Raw genomic sequence first — 18,713 nt, forward strand, 5'->3', positions numbered from 1 at the left:
CAAAATTCTCTCTATTGAATATCGTACCTAAGCCTCGTTCATCAATAGATGCAGGCTCACCAACGTCGCTTGTAAACACACGCCACTATCGTACACCCAGCTCGTAAATACATATATACTATACACCACCGTTCTTTCTGGCGAGGTTATGTTCTTGTAGGGATCAGAATCTTCTGTCCTTTTTGTAGGGTATGTAACTGTTTGCCTCCTGACTTCTCATGGCCGTCTTTGCCTTTACCATTCGTTCCATCAACGTGTTGTTAGGACAATCAATTCCAAGCTCTGCCGCTCGTTTGAGAATATACCCTGTGAAGTATCCTACTTCACTCTTCTTCCCCAATCTAACGCTCCGAACCATGTCATGGATCTCGGAACTGGTCATAGTAGCAACCTGGACAAAGGTTCTCTCGATCTTCCTAGGATGCAATCGGTAACTTAGTCCAGTTTCGCCTTTCAGTTCGGGTAATTCAGAGGCAATCGTTGAGATCTCATTTAGCACCTCTCGTAAGAGAAGGGTGACCATGTAATTGCTTAGCAAGTCGCCGTTCTTGCAATCGAACATGACCGATAAGGGCCCGATCACAGCTTCCACAGCCAGCCGCTCCAATTTTAGTACCAATAACTCAGTAGGCGATACTCCCTTTGCATTCAGCGCGGGAGATCGAGCGAGTGACCGTAGAAGGCTCCTTGTGGAATCAATCATGCCCACCGGGTCGGGTGACGTCTCATCACCTTTCTGGGCAGCTAGAAATATTTCTCCCTGGCCAGAATGCAATGTTGTGAACGTCCTAGCTGGGTGGTTTCGGAGGCTATGCGAGGTCATCCCCTCAATATAGCGTGGCCTTGTGGCTGGGTTTGGAAACACGTTTTCATTGACCTCGTCAATCACACCCATACCATTTTGCAAGAATAATATCGTAGAGGTTGAGTGGAGTCGGTCCTTTATAGGCAGAAGCGAACGGACTGTAACTGGTGCTTCAGTGGTGACTATGAGTTGGTCGATGTTCCAGCCGTCTTGTCCAAAAAGCACGTTCTTGGTACTTAGCATCCGGCCTTGAGTATATTCCGCTTGGGTCAGATTCGGGTTTTCGATATCAAATCCGATTTGTACCATGGATTTCTTGGCCTCGAGCAGCTCCAAAATCTGCCCTTCTGCATGCCATTGATTGACGAGAGATGGCCGTTGTAACAGTAGAGAAATAGGCGGCCGGCCTCCGAGACTGGCTAGTGAATGGGCTACAAACTTCCCTTCCTTTCCGGTGCCCAAAATGTGTATCCTACTCGGTTTCGAATGTGTGTGTGTAGAAGCCCCCTCTTTTTCCCCTGGGTCCACCTCCTCCTCCTCCTCCTCCCTCATTTCGCGGTGTTGAGGATCCAACGCATTTATTTCTGCTGCTGATTCTAACGTTCGCGGCATCAGTATGCTGTTTCTCTGCGTATAAATATTTCGAGATGATGTGCCCGGTATCCTCTGCTCGTAGCCGCAGCCAGCTTCTTCTCTGCCTCCTTCTTCTCCTGACGGTTCGACATGTGCAAATTCGGAATTCCAATGCACCCTCTGCGACGAGTACCTCCTTCCATACTGGATGAAGATCAAGCGCCTAGCCCCCCGGCCCTCTAAAATGTTACCGCAGCTCCATAAAGGGTGTCTGTGAGGTATGCTGGCAAACACCCGCGACAGCGGTCGACCGCAAGTTGAAATAGACAGGATGACAGCTTCTCGAAAAAGTTTAGAATCCTCTCATATCAAACACATATTCCCGCCAAAGGAACGTCGGCAGTGAGTTTGCGGCTCAGCCGCTTTGGGTGTCTGAAGGGCGGAGGGTAAGCAGATGTAGTATTCGCCAAGCTTCGAGGTAAAATGATGTTAGCGAGGTTTCCCGAGATAATGACAGGGCGTAGCTCTCTAAGTCATGCGATTTTATGCCGCTAATATATGCTCGACAGATAGGAGGTCGTAGATTGGGCTGAATGAAAGCGGAATGCGTCAATAGTTGACCTCGGGGATCAGAGAAACAAATTCTAGGATTACAATTCGTTAATCCCTGTCGCATGCTGCTCCGAAGAGCGGGTACATATTTAATCCGTTCCGAAGTCCCCGACCAACCAATCTGAACAAAGGTGTTTCCCATTTTTGATTTCTTTGCGATAACGACTCTATCGCGACAAGGGCACTTAAACTTCAGTGTGCTGTAAAGAGCAATTCAAAATGGATCCCGCGGCCACAGACATACTGCCACTGCTTGAGCAGCTCGATGATGAGATAGATGATTTGGAAGACTCACTGGCGCCTGTACTTGAGACTGGCATATCCGATACAGCATCCAAGCTGCCACTATTAGACAAAGCAAAGTTATACGTTCTCGTCACATACGCAGTAGAGTCGATATTATTTTGTAAGCTCCTTTCCCAGTTTACATTGATATTTACTAACTGTTCTGTCTCAGCGTATCTCCGATTGAACGGTGTTAAGGCGCGAGAGCACCCAGTTTTCCTGGAGTTAACCCGCGTCAAGCAATATTTCGACAAACTGAAAGAGGCTGAAAACCCGACACCAAAACAACCAGGATTAGCACTGGAAAAAAATGCTGCTGGTAGATTTATCAGAGCTGGACTGGTGAGTAGTCAATGCCTGCCACAACTCGTCAATGTGCTGACCGATCCCAAGAGTGGAAACAGCAAGCTGGACCTAGAGCGAGCGGAGAAGTTGGCCAGAGAAAGAGTTCATATCAAGTTTAGCTCGGAGAAAAAGAGTGCTCCGGCTGCAACGAAGGCAGCAGTACCCAATGGACCGTCATCCCCATCCAGCGATGATTCGGAGTCGGATTCGCCTAAGGAATCTGTAAAAGAAAAATCCAAGCCGTCGAAGAAGCGAAAGGCTGCTGCTTTGGAGACTGAAAAAGCATCCGGGGAAAAGGGAGCAACTTCTTCGTCGCAACAGGACAGCTCAAAGTCTGCCAAAAAAAGGAAGGACAAGAAGAATAAGTCGCAGAAGAAATCCAAGGGGGGGAAGAAGGACTGAAGCCCATGAAGGGAGATGCAGACCAAGTTCTGCCCAATTGAATACAGTTCAATTTGTAAAGATTGATTCCGGGAGCAAAAAGGTTAACAGCATGGCGATGGCGTTCGTTGGGGCATGGTGGTTTACGGATGGGACAAATGGCATTCACGAATACTTCTCAACGTGAAAAATAGCTTGCGGTGGAAGATACCCATAGAGTAATGAATTAAAATATCAAACATCTTATAAATTACTACCAGTGTTAGTTATATCATTATCAAAACGGATCGTCTCGGTTGAATAAATTCGACTCAGTCCGGTATATATATATTCCGGCCGGGCCAGGTTCGTTGCTGTTCCTGAGCCTGTTGCAGAAAAGCTTCCCCAAGATAAAAATTATACACATCTATCTGTTCACTACACACTCTACGCACGCCTCACATCTCACTTCACACACCAACATAATCGCATAACCTCCAACAAAATGGCTCGTCAAGGAAGATCCGGTGGCGGAAGCCGTCCCTCAAGGCCAACTGTTGCCCCTGCCCGCCCATCCGTGGCACCAAAGCAACAAACCCGCCCAGCAACCACTGCTGCATACCCCGGAAACCGCGCCGGCGCTCCTCCAGCTGCTGCTCCTCCAGCTGCCGCCCCTGCGGCTGCCGCCCCAGCTGGCCCAGGCTTGTTCGCCAACATGGCTAGCACTGCTGCGTAAGTTGCCCCCCAACTCCAGATTCGTCCGCGAAGTACCGAGGTGGCGACATGGTGAACTTTTGCTAACTATTTCATACAGTGGTGTAGCAGTCGGTTCCTCTATCGGTCACGCCATCGGTGGCTTTTTCGGCGGCGGCTCCTCCGCTGCCCCAGCGGAGGCCGAGCAGTCCCAAATGACCCAGTCTCAGGGTTCGGCTGAGCAGAGCAACTGGGGAGCAAGAAGCTGCGAGGTCGACGCGAAGCAGTTCACAAAGTGCTTGGATGAGAACCAGGGCAACATGCAAACTTGCTCGTGGTACTTGGAGCAGCTAGTATGACCCCATCCCCCCTCCAGTCCCCTTACGTTACAATGAGTAGAAGAGATGCTAATATGTCTTGTTGTTATAGAAGGCTTGCCAGTCTGCTGCCAGCGGTTACTAGACTATCAATCAAGGGTTAGAAGGAAGATTGGATTGTACGAAGCGGATTGTTTTTCTGTATATAATGCGTGCTATCAAGACATAGCTATAGGCCATGAACGGTAATATTCCGGATGGGGGTCTTGATTCCAACTCCTGGAACTCCACTCTACCAATGATAACCTGTTGCAACTACCTAATCTTCCTTGTCCTGATTATCCCGCCTGGGTTCAAAATTGAGCTATAATATGTTAGTAAACCCCAATAACTTGTAGAATGTGACGACTTACGCCACCGCCGTTGTACAACTCATGCCGTTCACTTTGCCTTGGTTCTTGCGGAGGAGGCGGTGCTGCTGCACGCGGTTCTCCTTGGGCAGAGTCTCCCACCACACTTCCTAATACTCGGCCCGCAAATCCGAACCCAGAACTGAGCCCGGAACTGACCAGACCGTAGCCCGCAGAGACGCCACTTGAAAGAAGGCCCGTTACCCCAGGCCCTTGCGCATAGGCTGGTGTGAAATCCTTGATCGGGACCAGTATCAATGTTGCATTGGGGGCAAGACCAAGATCCTGCAACGATTTCCCCTCCTCTGAAATAGATATTTCTTTGTTGGGAAATGGGGTCAAGATATGCTTGAATATATATGGTGATTCTGCAACTTGCTGCTCTTGATCAACCCATTTGCGAACCTCTCCCTCCAATGTGGCTCCCGACGGGAATCGGGAGCTTATTGCTGATCCATCAAATAGGCGTACTTTCAACGCACAACGATCACCTCTTCTCATTGACCCCATCTCTGAACTCGGTGCAGTGAAGGGGTTAGGCTGCTTGGTGCCAGCCGCGATCTTTGCCTGTTCTTTCCGCGTGGCGTCTCTCGCCTTTCGCTCTGCCTTATCATCTTCTATTTGCTTCAAAACCCTCTCTCGCTCCTCTCGGGCTTCCTGCTGTCGTTTTTTCTGCAGTGCTGCATACTTCAAATCAGCGGCTCTCTTTGGATCTTCCGGCCGGCCAGCTTCTACCGCAGCCTTTCTTTCGGCCGCCTTCCGGGTACGTTCAGCCTTCTCTTGCGCGTCTTTCTTTTTCTTATCGGCCTCCATGCGAATCTTTCGCTCTTGTAGAAGGGCAGCCACGCTGGCTGCCTGGTTTTGGTCGGTATCAGATGCCTCCCCCATACTTGCACTTGTTTGAGCAGTGGCCGGGATTCCGGAAAGTGGCGAAAAGGAACTCTCCTCTCCCTTTAGGACAGGTGTTAGCCGGTTAATAAAGTCCTCTTTTGATATTCCAGACGTGAGATATTCCTTCATGGCTCCATTACTGCGGTAGATGATTAGCTTGCGGGTCTTGAGTAACGTAAACTCTGGATGGAGCAGTGACTTAATCTGCATCACTTCGGCTTGGAGGGGATGAAAAGGAAAGACGCACTGAATGACTACTAAAGTTGGAAGCTTCACGATAGGGCATATCTGTTCGAGAAAGGACGACTCTTCCGAGGGAGACAACAGGCGGAGAAGGATCGCCTTTGATGAAACGAGGTCCGCTATCTGCGCATTTGGTCAGTTATCAATATCTTGGGTGATGTCTAGTTTTAGCACTAACTTCTGGGTCTTTCAAGAAATCGTTCTCCCAGGTTGTGGTTTCCTCCCCGTCATCTGATAGATGGTATATCAGCATGGCCCAACGCGTTATAACAGTTGCCACCTACCTTGACTTCGCACATAGCAAGCTACAAGCTTAGATTGCTCAATAGCGGTATTGATACCGCTCCTCAGGTCACCCTCATAAAACATGGCGAATTTCAACCAATGTTGAGATTTGATATTCGGGGGGTCTTCACAAGTGAAATTAGGTTAGTGGACAGGTGCTATGCTGACTGAGCAGTTGGACGCTCGTTGCATGTATCAGGCTTATTGTTCCAAGATTGAGCAGTTGGTGGAATACATGCATTAAAAACTAACAAGTATGCACCAGATAGGTCTTGGTAAATGTAAGAAAACGTGAAGTTGATCGTTTCGCCTTTAGGCTGCGGAGTAGTCGTTCGCGTTCTCGACCGTTCTCCCTCGTGGCCGTCTTATATAGACGGTCGTGCTTGGGACGCTAAACCTTATCGCCCATATCGAGCATCAAGTTTCCACAGCAATCCGATAAAACACAAACCAAAAAACCTCCAATTACCATGAGCGCAGGCTATCCGACGGTCTCGCAAGCTCTCAGGGTCGCCTCTAGAGCAGCATGGCGTCGACCGCAGCGATCTCTGTTCCAAAAATGCCCGGAATGTAGACATATATCACGAACCGCGATCCGCCGGAGGCAACCCGCAGATGACCCAAACTTTTTATCCATCTTGGATAACCCTCCGAATATTGTGAGGTCAGGGGGGAAGAAGCATGGGCCGGGGCTTATAGTGCTTGGTAGGTCAATAGCTTCCGAGGTGTGGACCAGACAGCTAACGGTATACCCTAGCTTTGATCCCGATAATAGCATTCGGATTGGGGACATGGCAGGTCCAGCGATTGGGCTGGAAATCCGAGCTGATGGCAAGATTCGAAGATCGACTTGTTCGCGATCCGCTACCGTTACCACCGCATATTGATCCAAGTGCCATCAAGGACTTCGATTACCGACGAGTCTTCGCTACGGGCCACTTCCGCCACGACCAGGAGATGCTTATAGGACCGCGTTTGAACGAGGGGAAAGATGGTTATCTTGTGATCACACCGCTTGAGCGTGAAGGAGACGGGACTACGGTGTTGGTGAATAGAGGGTGGATAGCAAAGAAGTTCAAGGATCCGAAGACTCGCGCTGATGGTCTACCTATTGGCGAAATCACAGTCGAGGGATTGTTACGGGAGCCCTGGAAGAAGAACATGTTCACGCCGGATAACAGCCCAGAGAAGAACGAATTCTATTTCCCGGATGTTGCGCAGATGGCAGCGTTGACGGGGAGCCAAGCTGTGTGGGTGGAGGAGACTATGGCACCAAACCTCATGACTTCTTGGGACAGAGAGGCTCGTGGTATTCCTATTGGAAGGGCTCCTGAGGTCAATTTGAGGAATAATCATGCTCAGTATATATTTACATGGTATAACCCCTTATCCTCCTATGAATTCCTCGTGCTAACGGATACTAGGTATGCGCTTGCCGCTGCAACATCGATAATGCTCTGGATGGTTATCAAAAAGCCTCCGACCGATGTTGCTCGTAAAGTGAGGCAGAATAAAGACTGGTCATAATGGCATTCCACTGGCCGTTGCATGTCATAAGAATTGGCATCAATTGGCGTTCCTATTCCTCCTCTGTACCTTTGAGCTTTTTACCTTTTCTCAGCTTGGTTGGAGGCACCATCCGGAAATCTTGGAGAAGTTCACGCGGCAAATGCTTCTGTGCAAGCGCAAATGGGGTGGTGATAGCATTTATCTGGCGCTGTCTGTAGGAATATAATTAGCTTTGATCACAAATGGTCATCATCTCGGCGTTCCAAATGTATACCTTTTCATAAGTGCCATAACATCATTCTCATCAATTGTCTTTCGGCCTGCATGGGCAGCATATGCTCCCAGGTCATCGCTAACCTGCTCGAAGAACCAATCGGTCGCTTGCATTATAGCTGCCAATGCATCCTTGCTGATCTTTCCGCTGCCACTTCCGCCCGTTCTCGCAAACGTAGTGGCGAGCTTCTTGACAACTCCAGCAGGTAATGATGAATACTGTATACCATGCTTCGACACTCTGGTCGTCTTCTTGGCCTTCGGCTTCCGCACTTCTTGGGCTGATAATTGGGTATCCGCCATAACCGTATCGTTCATAGTCATATCAACAGTCGGTTCTACTTGATCGATGTCCAGATCCTCTTCATCTTCAACCTCGGCCTCGAGCTCGAGCTCGAGCTCCCCCTCAAGGTCGTTGTCCTCTTCCGCCTCCTCTGATTCTAATTGGACTTCTTCCTCCTCTTCTACTTCAGTCCCTTCGAGTGCAGGACCTATACTTCGTCTCGGCACACCAACATTTGCAGCCTGTGCACTCATTGCCCTATCTTCCCTTCTCGGCACTGCAAATGCAAAAGTAGCTTCATGTTCGTCGTCCTCAAACGGTCCACGCACATCGCTTGATCTCCCTGCCGCGAACGCCCCTCTCAGGTCCAATGTCCCGGTTCTCTCGCTCATAATACTGGGATCATCTTGCAAGAATGGCCCTTCATCATCGAAGTTTCCCTGTATGAAGCTAGAGTCGAATCTCTCTGGATCACCCATAGTTCGATCAAATTGATCGCTATATCTGATACTCCCAAAGCTTCCACGTGACAATCGCCCGCCCGGTTGCTCGCTGACTGCCCTTCGCGGCAGCTCGACAGACCGCATCGTCATATTATCATCGTCTAGCAATGCATCGGAATGTGGCGGCAGTAAAAGACTATCATCCTCATCGTCTCCAATAGCCATCGAAAGCCTTGGTCTCGTTGGCGCTGGCTCATCATCCACATCATTCAACCTTGTGAACGGCAACCTTGGTCCCTCAGCTTTTTGCATTTCAGGCAACGCAGCGACTGGAATTGTGCCCGGAGCTAGCCTCTTACTCAGCTGCCTCAATAAATCACGGGGTGTCTCTCGCTTCTGTAGGCCGCTCCTCCTCCTATCCTTGCCCGGCGTAAGGGCGGCTGCACGCCGCATCTCAATCTCCCGTGCAGCAGCGCGGCCATGAGGTGTAGCAGCCGTTGGTCGCCGCGTAGAGCCAGGTCCATATCCTCCAGGAGTTATATTTTGGGCTCCCGGCGTGCGACGCGCCGTTCTATGAGTGGATGGAGGCCCAGCGCTTGAGGCACGCCGAATTGGAGTTGTGGGGCTTGGTATGATATTGGCTAACTGCCGCAGCGCAGTGTAGGGTGTTTCTTTCGACTTCGCGGCTTCTCCATCTTCGGTTAGCGAGTTTCGGGGCGTGATTCGTGGTTGTCGAACTTGAGCAGGTGATTGTTGGGGGGCTCCTAGGATGGGCGATTCGCTGGTTGAAGGCGGATGAATTGCAGATGCCCCCACACCGCTTTTGCGAGCGCTTTTCCTCCTTGCCGACATTCTGGATAGCTATTCTGCAAGCTAAGACAAAGAGGTGGAGGTGACATTCGTTTTGCGCGTCGGCGTCGGCATGATCGAACTGGCGTCGCGTTTGTCAACAAGACCCTGGATAAGGCCATGTCGCGCTAAGATAAGATAAGATAATGTGCCAGAGCTATTTTGAAGGCGGTGAGGCCAATAAATTATTCTGCTATTTCTTAACCTTGCGCCAAATATCGAACTTGTATTGTTTTTCAGTTAATTCTTCGTCGGGACGCACTTATATCCAATTATCTATACTAAAGTTACCAGGTGCTTTACTCCCAACTTTCATAAAAGATGTCAGACAACGAGCTTCAAGAACCTCTTCTTGAGGGACCAATCTCCATCCCCGAGCCTGAAAATGCCAGCAGCCCGCAAAAAAAGCGCAAGAGAGACAACGAGGTCGAAGCAAAGAGCAAGAAGCAGGCAAAGAAGCCCAAAACCAAAAAGGAAAAGGAGCAATTTGAGGAGGACTATCTCGACATAGAGGCAGGCGTCAACAAGAGGTTTGCGGAGATGGACAGCCAGTTGTTGGCCGATTATGTGGACCAGAGAACTACGCAGTTTGAGTCTGACCTCAGCGCCATTGAGTTGGAGGATAGGCATATTTCTGGTACGTTGAATAATCTGTCATGTTGGTTGGGATGGAGACTAATATTGTTAACAGCGACTTCCATAAGAGATACTACATCATGGAATAAACCCCGGACACTTGATAATCTTCCCGGCTTTCTCGAGAGCGTTTGCTCGAACCCAACGAGGCTATGGGGAGCGTCGAAGAAGAACGGAGCACCACATACTATTATCGTCGCCGGCGCAGGTCAGCGCGCTGCTGATCTCGCGAGGGTAGTCAGGAAGTTACAGTCCAAGGACGCTGAAGTAGCCAAGCTCTTTGCGAAGCACATCAAGCTCCAAGATGCTGTCAAGTTCTTGAAGAGTAAACGGACGGGGATGGCGGTCGGGACGCCAAAGCGTCTGGATGACTTGATGGATGATGGCGCGTTGCAGATTGATCGGTTGGAGAGGATTATCGTTGATGCGTCGCATATCGATGTGAAGAAGAGGGGGTTGTTGGAGATGAAGGAGACGCAGGTGCCTCTTACTCATTGGTTGAACAGGAAGGAGTTTAAAGAGAGGTATACTACGACTGGGAAGGATAAGATAGATCTTATCTTTTACTAGGAGGCATTCTCGGGCATCCATGGGTTTATAGCGATTTATATGCTTTCGAGCGTTTGATGTTAAGTTTACAAACTATGAGCTGAGAATAAATAAAACTCTTTAGTTTGCAGATCGCCACGTCATGTTTGGATGTTATCTGTAGTTAAAATATTGCCAAATTATATTTGATGGTCGCTCTTTCCTTTGGAATTCGGTCGTTCCTTCCCTTATAAATGTAAAACAAACCCCTAGGTAGGAAGGAAGGAACGTTCCTTCCCTCTAGAGCTGGTCGCTCTTCCCCTATTTAAATATTTCAAGGGTCGTTCCTTCTCTATTTAAAGGATCGGAATATAAATATATTTTGATAATAATACAATGCATAAGTTAGAGCGAGTAGTTTATTAAATAACACGCAAGTTAAACAATGACAACTTGAGATATTAGCAGCAAAATAAAATATAAATAGTAAATACACAATAACTACATTCTCTCCGATAATTTAATAAATTACATGCTCGGTACTGTACCTTCATTTACTTTTTCCCCCACGTTCGCTGTCGAGCTGGATCCCCGTGTCTCACTCTCAGCAACCCCGGATCATCAATCCCCCGCTTATCCAAAAATCCCATCCCTCCCGATAAGCACCCCAAAAAAAAGTGTCTGTGTGTCTGCGCAGGAACTCAAACATCGCTCTTCAATCCCAAACCTCCCACGCCGCCCACCACACAATCAATCCGCCGACACAATGGCGCCCATAAAAAAAGCCGGCGGCCCACGCTCCGAGCGCAAAGCCGCAAAACGCAAAGCCCAAGACGCCATCCCCGACGTGCCCGAGGACTACACCAACGATGCTGAACAGAACGAGGAAGTAGCAGCGCCGAAGAAGCGCAAACGTGATGATGACGAGGAAGCGGACGAGGGCGCCGAGGAGGGTGCTGTCAAGAATGCGAAGAAGGCGAAGAAGGAGAAGAAGGAGAAGGAGGGGGGGAAGAAGGAGAAGAAAGAGAAGAAACCCAAGAAGACGGACGGCGAGGTAGAGGGCGAGGAGACGGTGATGGAAGACGCCGCGCCGAAGGAACCAAAGGAGGATGTCCCAAAGAAGAGCAAAAAAGAGCGTAAAGCAGAGCGCAAAGCCCAACAAGCCGCCGAAGCAATCGCCAACACCAAAGCCAACCGCGCCGCCGAAGAAGCAGCCGCCGCTTCCACACCCAGCGTCGCCGCCGACGGGACCGAGACAAGCAGCAAGCCCGCCACCACCGCCGCCGCAGCTGGGGCCAAGACTCCTAAAGCCGAGAAACCGCCCAAGCTCGACAAGGACGGAAACCCAATCAAGAAGAAGAACAACCGTAACCGCGAGAAGAAACGGCTCGCCGCCGCAACCGCCATAGCAGCTGGTGAAAAAGCCTCCGCGCGCTTCATTGTCTTCGTGGGTAACCTGCCCTTCTCCGCGACAGTCGAATCCATAACCGCCCATTTCGCCGCCGTGCACCCCATCTCCGTGCGCAACCTAACGCAAAAGGACGACCCTACAAAATCTAAGGGCTGCGCATTCGTCGAGTTCGAGGGGTACGATCACATGAAGACGTGTCTGAAGACCTATCACCACAGCGAGTTTGACGATGGGAAGAGTACGGCGAGGAAGATTAATGTGGAATTGACGGCGGGCGGGGGAGGGAATACCAAAGTACGGAAGGGAAAGATTGCGGAGAAAAATGAGAAGTTGATGGAGCAGAGGACGAGGAGGATTGGAGAGGAGGAGAAACAGAAGTTGGTCAAGAGGGGGGTGCCGGAGGAGGATCAGAGTGGGATTCATCCGAGTCGGAGGGCGAGGCTTGCGTAGGGTGGGTGTATGAATTGCGTAGTAGTTTTGAGTTTGAGTATGGGAATGGAATTTCACATCGTCAACAAGCGGAGTATTCGCAGAATTTATCCATCATAGTAGTCGTGTCAAAATGTGAAAAGCCCCCTTGTTCAGATCTCAAAACTCCTCTTTGCATTTCATTCATTGATAAATCTCCCCAGCTATCTACGCAGAATATGGTAATGTCTCCCTAATAATCATGTTCCATGCAATTATCACAATCACACCCCAGCGTCGACCTTTCAGGTCCACTCTAACGACTTCACAAAAACACATCCATTCCATCCTCTTGCTAGACAAAAAACTGACCACATATGTCGCCTACTGAGAAAATTTACCATAGACGGTGACAGAGCCCCGCTCAACTCCCAACTCGCGACTGCCACTGCACGCGATGCGACAGCATGCAAAGAGTCCCCATGAAACGCGTTAAACAACTTCACTTCAAACTGGATATCCGCGCCCCCTCCCTCCCCAATCACACCCCTCTCTTTGTTTGCAGCAACGACGACGACAACAGACGCATTACAAAAAAACCCGGTATCTGCACCGATTTTTTGCCGCATGAAAAAGGCACAGTATGCGACACACAATGCTAAAGAGAAAATATAAGAGAAAAGGGCTTAGGCTCGACAAAGATCTGGGTGTTCCACGTGGAATTTGGGGGAGAATTCAGGGGTGAATCTTGATGAGACTGGTGACGAGGAAGTGAGAAGAGTGAGAAGATAAGCGTGGATGTTTCCTTTTGAGGTTCTGGTATTTAAGCCTTTTCACAGGATTAAACACTTCCTCGACTTCTTGCCTCTCTCCTGTGGACGCGGGCTGAGCACCGCACTTGTTATGTTAGCACTGCTCCGTCCATCTGTCCCACGGGGTGAACAAAAGCAAAACATACCGAATAGCCTCATCAAACACACTCTTCAAGTTCCGCTGCGTCAGGGCTGAGCACTCCAGGTACTTGTGCGCGCGGATATCCTTCGCGACCACGAGGGCCTGGTCATACGACACGGGCTCCATGCGCTTCTGTCTGAGGCTGTCCAGCGTGGCGGGGTCGTCGCGCAGATCCAGCTTCGTTCCTACGAGGATGATTGGCACGTTGGGGGCGTGGTGCTCGATCTCAGGGAACCACTGGGGATTGTGTTAGTGGACATTCTGGTAATGGTATGGATATTGGGGGGCGTACCTTGGCCTTCACGTTATCGAAAGAAGGAGGGCTGACGATGGAGAAGCAGATTAAGAAAACATCGGTCTGGGGGTATGAGAGCGGCCTCAGCCTGTCGTAATCCTCTTGTCCGGCAGTATCCCAGAGACCCAAGGAGATGGGCTTGCCATCGACCATAACACTCGCAGAGTAGTTATCAAATCTGGGCATGTCAGCAACCGCAATTCATGGAGACCAGATCTGCACACATACACTGTTGGGATGTACTCTCCGGGGAAAGCATTTGTCGTGTAGGAAATTAGGAGACATGTCTGCGGCCATGTTAGTCTACAAGAAGCCAAAATTGAGATCTGGAAGATATACCTTGCCGACTGCACCATCACCAGTAACGACGCACTGCGGGGAGTATGTCAGCTATGTCCATGCCGCCAGCAATCTCCTTGCCGTGGTTATGGGGGAGGACTCGTCGAACCTTGAGGGATTGGGTTCCGGGTGCCGCCATTTCTGGTTATGATTATGGTAGTTCGGGGGGAGTTCTGGCGAGTTCTGGCGTGGAAATACGACAGATGGAGGAGGGATGTTTTGCTGGATAAAGAGGCGTGAAGCTAAAACTGGCGGAAGCGTCAGAGGCTGCGGACAATTCGTTCTGATGCTCGTTCGGAACGTGGGAATGTCTGAGCGTACCTTGACGTGGGTTTCTCCGTTGGTATTTGACAAGTCTTGTAGCCTCAGAATATGAAAGGCAGGTGGGGTGTGTGTGAAGCTGCGGAAACAACAAATCGTCTGGAACTGGGCGTTCTAGATGCACCTCGTTGGAGATCTGCAACAAGAGTTGAGGTTTCTGGTTATGATGGATCCGAGGGGTTTGGCGAGAGTCCGTGTCAAGGTGTCCTACTCGGCCGAGGGACAGGAGGGAGGAAAGATGTAGCCTCGTCCTTGTTGGGGGGGGGACTTTTTATCCGGGAAGGCTATTTCGAGTGGTTGGAGGACTCGAATTGTGCAGTTAACGCAGACGTGTGATTTGTCGAGGCCGACGGTTGGGACTTTCCGGCGACGAGGTGTCTTGGTTGGTGAAGATTCTCCCGAGGGCGGTTTGCCGCTGATGCGATAGAGATCAAGGGGTTGGTTGGCTGAGGGAGAGGGGGTTTGAATGTTCTGGTAGTCGTCGTCGCTGGCCACACACACTGGTGGTTGAAGGAGTAGTTATTACTATTGTGGTTTCTATCTGCAAGAGTCCCATGACAAAGCCCAAGGACGAAATGGGGCGCCTGTGCGGGTTGGCAAATAGGGGGGACGGAGAGGGGTTTGAGCTGTGGACGCTATGAACGCTATGAACGCTATGAACGCTATGAACGCTAGAGCGCAGCACTACGAACGCTATGAACGCTGGAGCACAGCACTATGAACGCTATATGAACGCTAGAGCACAGCACTATGAACGCTATATGAACGCTAGAGCACAGCACTACAAACGCTATATGAACGCTAGAGCAAGCACTACAAACGCTATATGAACGCTAGAGCACAGCACTACAAACGCTATATGAACGCTAGAGCACAGCACTACAAACACTATATGAACGCTAGAGCACAGCACTACAAACACTATATGAACGCTAGAGCACAGTAGAGCACATCACTATTCCGTATGAACGGACGCAGCGTCTACGTGCTAATGGATGGATTTTCCCCCCTGGATTATCCTAAATGGAAGCTCATCAAGGATATGATGGACAGCTGAGGTATATATTGAGGTGAATATAATAGATCTGTAATTGTTTGATAGGCATGTATGTCCATCTTGATGCTGTATTCGCATTCAACCAGCCTTTCCCTTTTTTCTCTCTCCTGGCGGTGTGTTGTTGTTTGGTAGTAACTCGGCCATGCTAAAGAATGTTCCCCATGTCTGCGCCACACTTCCATGTGGTGGTACTTACGCACCACCTCAACCCACAGCTTCCTTCGCCGTCAGATTGAGCCCTTCAATTTACTTCATTCGTTCAGCTCCTCCTTGTCACCAAGTTTCTAAACCTCCGAGCATTCCTCACACGGAGTGCTGCATCCCTACCTCCACGTCGCCGACCAAGGCCACTCGTTGAGTCGCTGGAGGAGCAAGGCGCATAATATAAACCGCGATCACGTCCTGTGTAATATCCCGACCTGTACCGCGTTACAAGTCTTGATACATTTTCGGGATCAGCCTGATCCCTCCGATTCAAAACCTCTATCAAGAAGCAGCAAACCCTCAGTGCATGGGAATCCGAAAAAACAAACAAAACAGAGAACCTAAAATCACTTGAGCTTCGCGCTCAACCTGAAGCCGTTGCCCACCATGGAGAACCCACCACCCAGAGACACCGACCAGCAGTTCTCCGAGACCCAGACCACATCTTCCCAGCGCCCTGAAAGCAGTGGAAGGATGTCCTCCAGCACTGGCGCACCCGCCGAGAATGCGACGGCGCCCAGCGGCAACGCGCCGGCTTCTGCGGCTCCGGCGCCGGCTGGTGGACTATACACGGAGCAAGTGCAAAACGTGATCAATTCAGAGGTGAGCAACGCGCGCGCATGCTATGAGAATGCCCACCACTGACTTGCATTGATAGATTGGAGTCCAAGTTCTCTTGAACAGGCTCAAGCAGAGCGTTGCTTCAGCAAAGGTAAAGTTGCGCCGAGTCTGACACCAATTCAATGAAGCTAACCCGCCCTGTCTAGGAATTCGCGCTGTTCCTGCAAAAGAGGTCTAAACTGGAAGAAGATCATTCGATTGGGCTGCGAAAGATATCCAAGATTACACACGACAATCTCCGACGCCCAGAGCACCGTCAAGGCTCCTTCATCGCCTCCTATGACGAGGTGACCCGGATACAAGACCGCATGGCAGAAAACGGAGCGCAGTTTGCGGCCTCACTTCACCAGATGCACGAGGACATGCTTGAAATGGCAGCAAACGTTGAACGGGGCCGAAAGCACTGGAAGACCACGGGCCTATCAGCAGAGCAGCGCCTGGTCGACGCCGAAACGGCGATGAGGAAGTCAAAGGCCAAATATGATACCCTGGCAGAAGATTATGATCGTGCGCGAACTGGAGATCGCGCAGCAACCAAGAAATTTGGACTGAAAGGGCCCAAGTCTGCTGCCCAGCACGAGGAGGACCTGCTTCGCAAAGCCCAGGCCGCTGACACGGATTATGCGGGCAAGGTCCAGACTGCTCAGTCCGTCCGCCACGAGCACCTGACCAGGGGGAGACCGGAGGCTGTTAAGGGTCTTCAGGACCTGATTAATGAGTGCGACTCCGCGTTGGCATTGCAGATGCAGAAGTTCGGTAAGCTTTATAGCAGTTTGATTGTACGAGGATAAACTGACATCAAGCAGCCGCATTTAACGAGAAACTCCTCCTCCATAATGGCATGAGCGTCAGCCCCCTGAAAGACCAAGCAGGTGAGGCTGGGAAGACAACACGCAGTCTGCGCGAGGCTATCCTGGACATCAACAACGAAGGCGACTTGAACTATTTCATCGCAAGTCACGCATCTCAAGTGCCTCCTCGACCAGCCGAGATCAAGTACGAGCGTCATCCGGTGAGTACACCCCGCATACCCCACATTACCGACAACGATACTGATATTTGCATACAGGTCACGGCACCATCTGCTCCCCCAGCTGTACCTGCAGCACAGAGACAATCCGAAATCCCACAAGGATTCAACAGCTTCAACTCCCGTCAAGGCACCACCGGCCCCGCCGCCGCTAGCACTCCAACCCAGCAAACCCCAATGGGCGCAGGAGGCCCCGGCTTCAACCAAGGCGGTCCACCACCACCCGCCGCGCAGCAGCAGCAACAACAGCCACAACAATACCAACAACACGAGCGCAGCTTCAGCCAAGGCGCTCCCCAATCCCGTGATAACGGCCCCCCTGGTCGCATGGGCAACGGAGGACCCCCCGCCGCACCATCCTACAGCTCCACCGGCGGACCACCACAGCTACAGACCCTCCCCTTCCAGTCATCAGCCCCGCAAACCCATTCACTCCAGCAGAATACGCCGATCCAGCAAGGACCTCCGCAGCACCAGCAGCACCAGCAGCACCAGAAGCAGCAGTACGGCCAACAACAACAACCCCAGCAGCAGCGCGGATCAGCAGCGATGGACCCAAGTAACCTTCCCCCGCTTAAACCGGCATTCGGGATGGATCTAGAGCAGCTGTTCCAGCGCGACGGGTCGCCGATCCCGATGGTGGTGTATCAGTGTATACAGGCTGTTGATCTGTTTGGGTTGGAGGTGGAGGGGATTTATCGGGTATCGGGGACGGCGGCGCATGTTAGTAAGATTAAGGCGATTTTTAACAATGGTTAGTTTCCTTCCCCCTCCCTTCCCCTTTTCCCCATCCCCCCTTGCCACTCCCAACAACCTATACCTACCCCAAACAACCTAAAGAAGACAAAAGAGAATGAAGAAGACAAGAAGGCTAACACCCCCCCAGACTCATCCAAAGTCGACTTCCGCAACCCCGAAGCCTTCTTCCACGACGTCAACTCCGTCGCCGGCCTCCTCAAACAATTCTTCCGCGACCTCCCCGACCCCCTCCTCACCACCGCCCAATACAGCGCCTTCATCTCCGCCGCCCGCCTCGACGATGACATCGTGCGCCGCGACTCGCTGCACGCCATCATCAACGCCCTCCCCGACCCCAATTACGCGACGCTGAGGGCGGTGACGTTGCATCTGCATAGGGTCACGGAGGCGGCGGCGGTGAATAGGATGACGAGTAGTAACTTGGCGATTGTGTGGGGGCCGACGTTGATGGGGATGGGGGGGGCGGGGGGAGGGGCGATTCAGGATGCGGGGTGGCAGGTTAGGGTTGTGCAGACGATTTTGGAGAATTGTTATCAGATTTTTGATGATGATTGAGTAGGGGGCGGTTTGTATGCGAGATGGTGGAGGTGAGGGGTGAGGGGGGAAGGGAAGAAAAGTGGAAAGAGGGGAATGATGGATGATAATTTGTGATGGTGGTTTTATGGTTGTTAGTAAGAGTGACGGTGCTGTTATTTACCTGGAGTGGGTTTCTGTACGATAGGACGAACTTGTATGTCTAGTACGATTGATTTGTCTATCGACTATATTTCCCATGATCTTTATTTACCACCACACTCATGCCTCGCCTCCACATCTCCGAGTCACCGTGTCAAATCAAGCTTCATACTTCCAAAAGTGTTGTTGTTTTAAACTTGGCTCTGCTGGCCATATGTGTGTGTGTCATACATCCTCATTCTATCGTACGTATCATATCCATCATCACCGTCGCTATGCAAATCCCGCAACAATCCCAT

General features: G+C 50.8%; 10 protein-coding genes across 10 annotated transcripts; 6 read left to right on the forward strand and 4 right to left on the reverse strand.

Moving 5' to 3' along the window:
- Positions 1–163: 163 nt before the first annotated feature.
- Positions 164–1,417, reverse strand: VC83_02327 (uncharacterized protein; the record flags this gene model as incomplete). The annotated part of the gene is made up of 1 exon (XM_024465993.1): positions 164–1,417. The coding sequence occupies one exon, from the start codon at positions 1,415–1,417 to the stop codon at positions 164–166; it is 1,254 nt and encodes a 417-aa protein (XP_024326293.1).
- A 735-nt stretch (positions 1,418–2,152) lies between these two features.
- Positions 2,153–3,241, forward strand: VC83_02328 (uncharacterized protein). Its single transcript, XM_024465994.1, has 3 exons — positions 2,153–2,396; positions 2,448–2,617; positions 2,669–3,241. Exons 1-3 carry the CDS (start codon positions 2,210–2,212, stop codon positions 3,020–3,022), a joined length of 711 nt encoding a protein of 236 aa, XP_024326233.1. The 5' UTR covers positions 2,153–2,209; the 3' UTR covers positions 3,023–3,241.
- Positions 3,242–3,485: 244 nt separating this feature from the next.
- On the forward strand, positions 3,486–4,135 carry VC83_02329 (uncharacterized protein; the record flags this gene model as incomplete). Its single annotated transcript, XM_024465995.1, has 3 exons — positions 3,486–3,712; positions 3,795–4,026; positions 4,103–4,135. 3 exons carry the CDS (start codon positions 3,486–3,488, stop codon positions 4,133–4,135), a joined length of 492 nt encoding a protein of 163 aa, XP_024326234.1.
- Positions 4,136–4,309: 174 nt separating this feature from the next.
- VC83_02330 (uncharacterized protein) lies at positions 4,310–5,903 on the reverse strand (the record flags this gene model as incomplete). Its single annotated transcript, XM_024465996.1, has 5 exons — positions 4,310–4,354; positions 4,404–5,430; positions 5,539–5,657; positions 5,713–5,765; positions 5,819–5,903. 5 exons carry the CDS (start codon positions 5,901–5,903, stop codon positions 4,310–4,312), a joined length of 1,329 nt encoding a protein of 442 aa, XP_024326481.1.
- A 386-nt stretch (positions 5,904–6,289) lies between these two features.
- SHY1 (surf-like protein) lies at positions 6,290–7,346 on the forward strand (the record flags this gene model as incomplete). The annotated part of the gene is made up of 3 exons (XM_024465997.1): positions 6,290–6,524; positions 6,577–7,195; positions 7,244–7,346. 3 exons carry the CDS (start codon positions 6,290–6,292, stop codon positions 7,344–7,346), a joined length of 957 nt encoding a protein of 318 aa, XP_024326480.1.
- VC83_02332 (uncharacterized protein) lies at positions 7,098–9,253 on the reverse strand. Its single transcript, XM_024465998.1, has 2 exons — positions 7,603–9,253; positions 7,098–7,540 (listed from the first exon to the last, which is right to left on the reverse strand). Exons 1-2 carry the CDS (start codon positions 9,177–9,179, stop codon positions 7,399–7,401), a joined length of 1,719 nt encoding a protein of 572 aa, XP_024326483.1. The 5' UTR covers positions 9,180–9,253; the 3' UTR covers positions 7,098–7,398.
- Positions 9,254–10,557, forward strand: VC83_02333 (uncharacterized protein). The gene is made up of 2 exons (XM_024465999.1): positions 9,254–9,813; positions 9,868–10,557. The coding sequence occupies exons 1-2, from the start codon at positions 9,498–9,500 to the stop codon at positions 10,380–10,382; spliced, it is 831 nt and encodes a 276-aa protein (XP_024326482.1). The 5' UTR covers positions 9,254–9,497; the 3' UTR covers positions 10,383–10,557.
- Positions 10,558–11,039: 482 nt separating this feature from the next.
- VC83_02334 (uncharacterized protein) lies at positions 11,040–12,328 on the forward strand. The gene has a single exon (XM_024466000.1). The coding sequence runs from the start codon at positions 11,107–11,109 to the stop codon at positions 12,199–12,201; it is 1,095 nt and encodes a 364-aa protein (XP_024326477.1). The 5' UTR covers positions 11,040–11,106; the 3' UTR covers positions 12,202–12,328.
- A 664-nt stretch (positions 12,329–12,992) lies between these two features.
- Positions 12,993–13,886, reverse strand: RAC1 (Rho GTPase; the record flags this gene model as incomplete). Its single annotated transcript, XM_024466001.1, has 6 exons — positions 12,993–13,056; positions 13,118–13,350; positions 13,406–13,586; positions 13,637–13,695; positions 13,748–13,780; positions 13,857–13,886. 6 exons carry the CDS (start codon positions 13,884–13,886, stop codon positions 12,993–12,995), a joined length of 600 nt encoding a protein of 199 aa, XP_024326476.1.
- A 902-nt stretch (positions 13,887–14,788) lies between these two features.
- VC83_02336 (uncharacterized protein) lies at positions 14,789–18,472 on the forward strand. The gene is made up of 6 exons (XM_024466002.1): positions 14,789–15,932; positions 15,988–16,041; positions 16,097–16,706; positions 16,757–16,962; positions 17,020–17,734; positions 17,867–18,472. The coding sequence occupies exons 1-6, from the start codon at positions 15,717–15,719 to the stop codon at positions 18,292–18,294; spliced, it is 2,229 nt and encodes a 742-aa protein (XP_024326479.1). The 5' UTR covers positions 14,789–15,716; the 3' UTR covers positions 18,295–18,472.
- Positions 18,473–18,713: the final 241 nt, after the last annotated feature.

This window comes from Pseudogymnoascus destructans, assembly GCF_001641265.1.
Source record: "Pseudogymnoascus destructans isolate 20631-21 unplaced genomic scaffold scaffold_5, whole genome shotgun sequence".
In the NCBI taxonomy this organism is placed as follows: Eukaryota; Fungi; Ascomycota; class Leotiomycetes; order Thelebolales; family Thelebolaceae; genus Pseudogymnoascus; species Pseudogymnoascus destructans.

Excerpts from the sequence above, each read along its gene's own strand:
- VC83_02336 (XM_024466002.1), top strand. The coding sequence starts at position 15,717 with ATGGAGAACCCACCACCCAGAGACACCGACCAGCAGTTCTCCGAGACC. Across the intron at positions 15,933-15,987 it reads AAAACGTGATCAATTCAGAG|ATTGGAGTCCAAGTTCTCTT; the intron begins GTGAGCAACGCG and ends TTGCATTGATAG. Across the intron at positions 16,963-17,019 it reads TCAAGTACGAGCGTCATCCG|GTCACGGCACCATCTGCTCC; the intron begins GTGAGTACACCC and ends ATTTGCATACAG.
- VC83_02328 (XM_024465994.1), top strand. The coding sequence starts at position 2,210 with ATGGATCCCGCGGCCACAGACATACTGCCACTGCTTGAGCAGCTCGAT. Across the intron at positions 2,397-2,447 it reads AGTAGAGTCGATATTATTTT|CGTATCTCCGATTGAACGGT; the intron begins GTAAGCTCCTTT and ends GTTCTGTCTCAG. Across the intron at positions 2,618-2,668 it reads GATTTATCAGAGCTGGACTG|AGTGGAAACAGCAAGCTGGA; the intron begins GTGAGTAGTCAA and ends ACCGATCCCAAG.
- VC83_02334 (XM_024466000.1), top strand. The coding sequence starts at position 11,107 with ATGGCGCCCATAAAAAAAGCCGGCGGCCCACGCTCCGAGCGCAAAGCC.
- VC83_02333 (XM_024465999.1), top strand. The coding sequence starts at position 9,498 with ATGTCAGACAACGAGCTTCAAGAACCTCTTCTTGAGGGACCAATCTCC. Across the intron at positions 9,814-9,867 it reads GGAGGATAGGCATATTTCTG|CGACTTCCATAAGAGATACT; the intron begins GTACGTTGAATA and ends TATTGTTAACAG.
- VC83_02332 (XM_024465998.1), bottom strand. The coding sequence starts at position 9,179 with ATGTCGGCAAGGAGGAAAAGCGCTCGCAAAAGCGGTGTGGGGGCATCT. Across the intron at positions 7,541-7,602 it reads GTTATGGCACTTATGAAAAG|ACAGCGCCAGATAAATGCTA; the intron begins GTATACATTTGG and ends ATATTCCTACAG.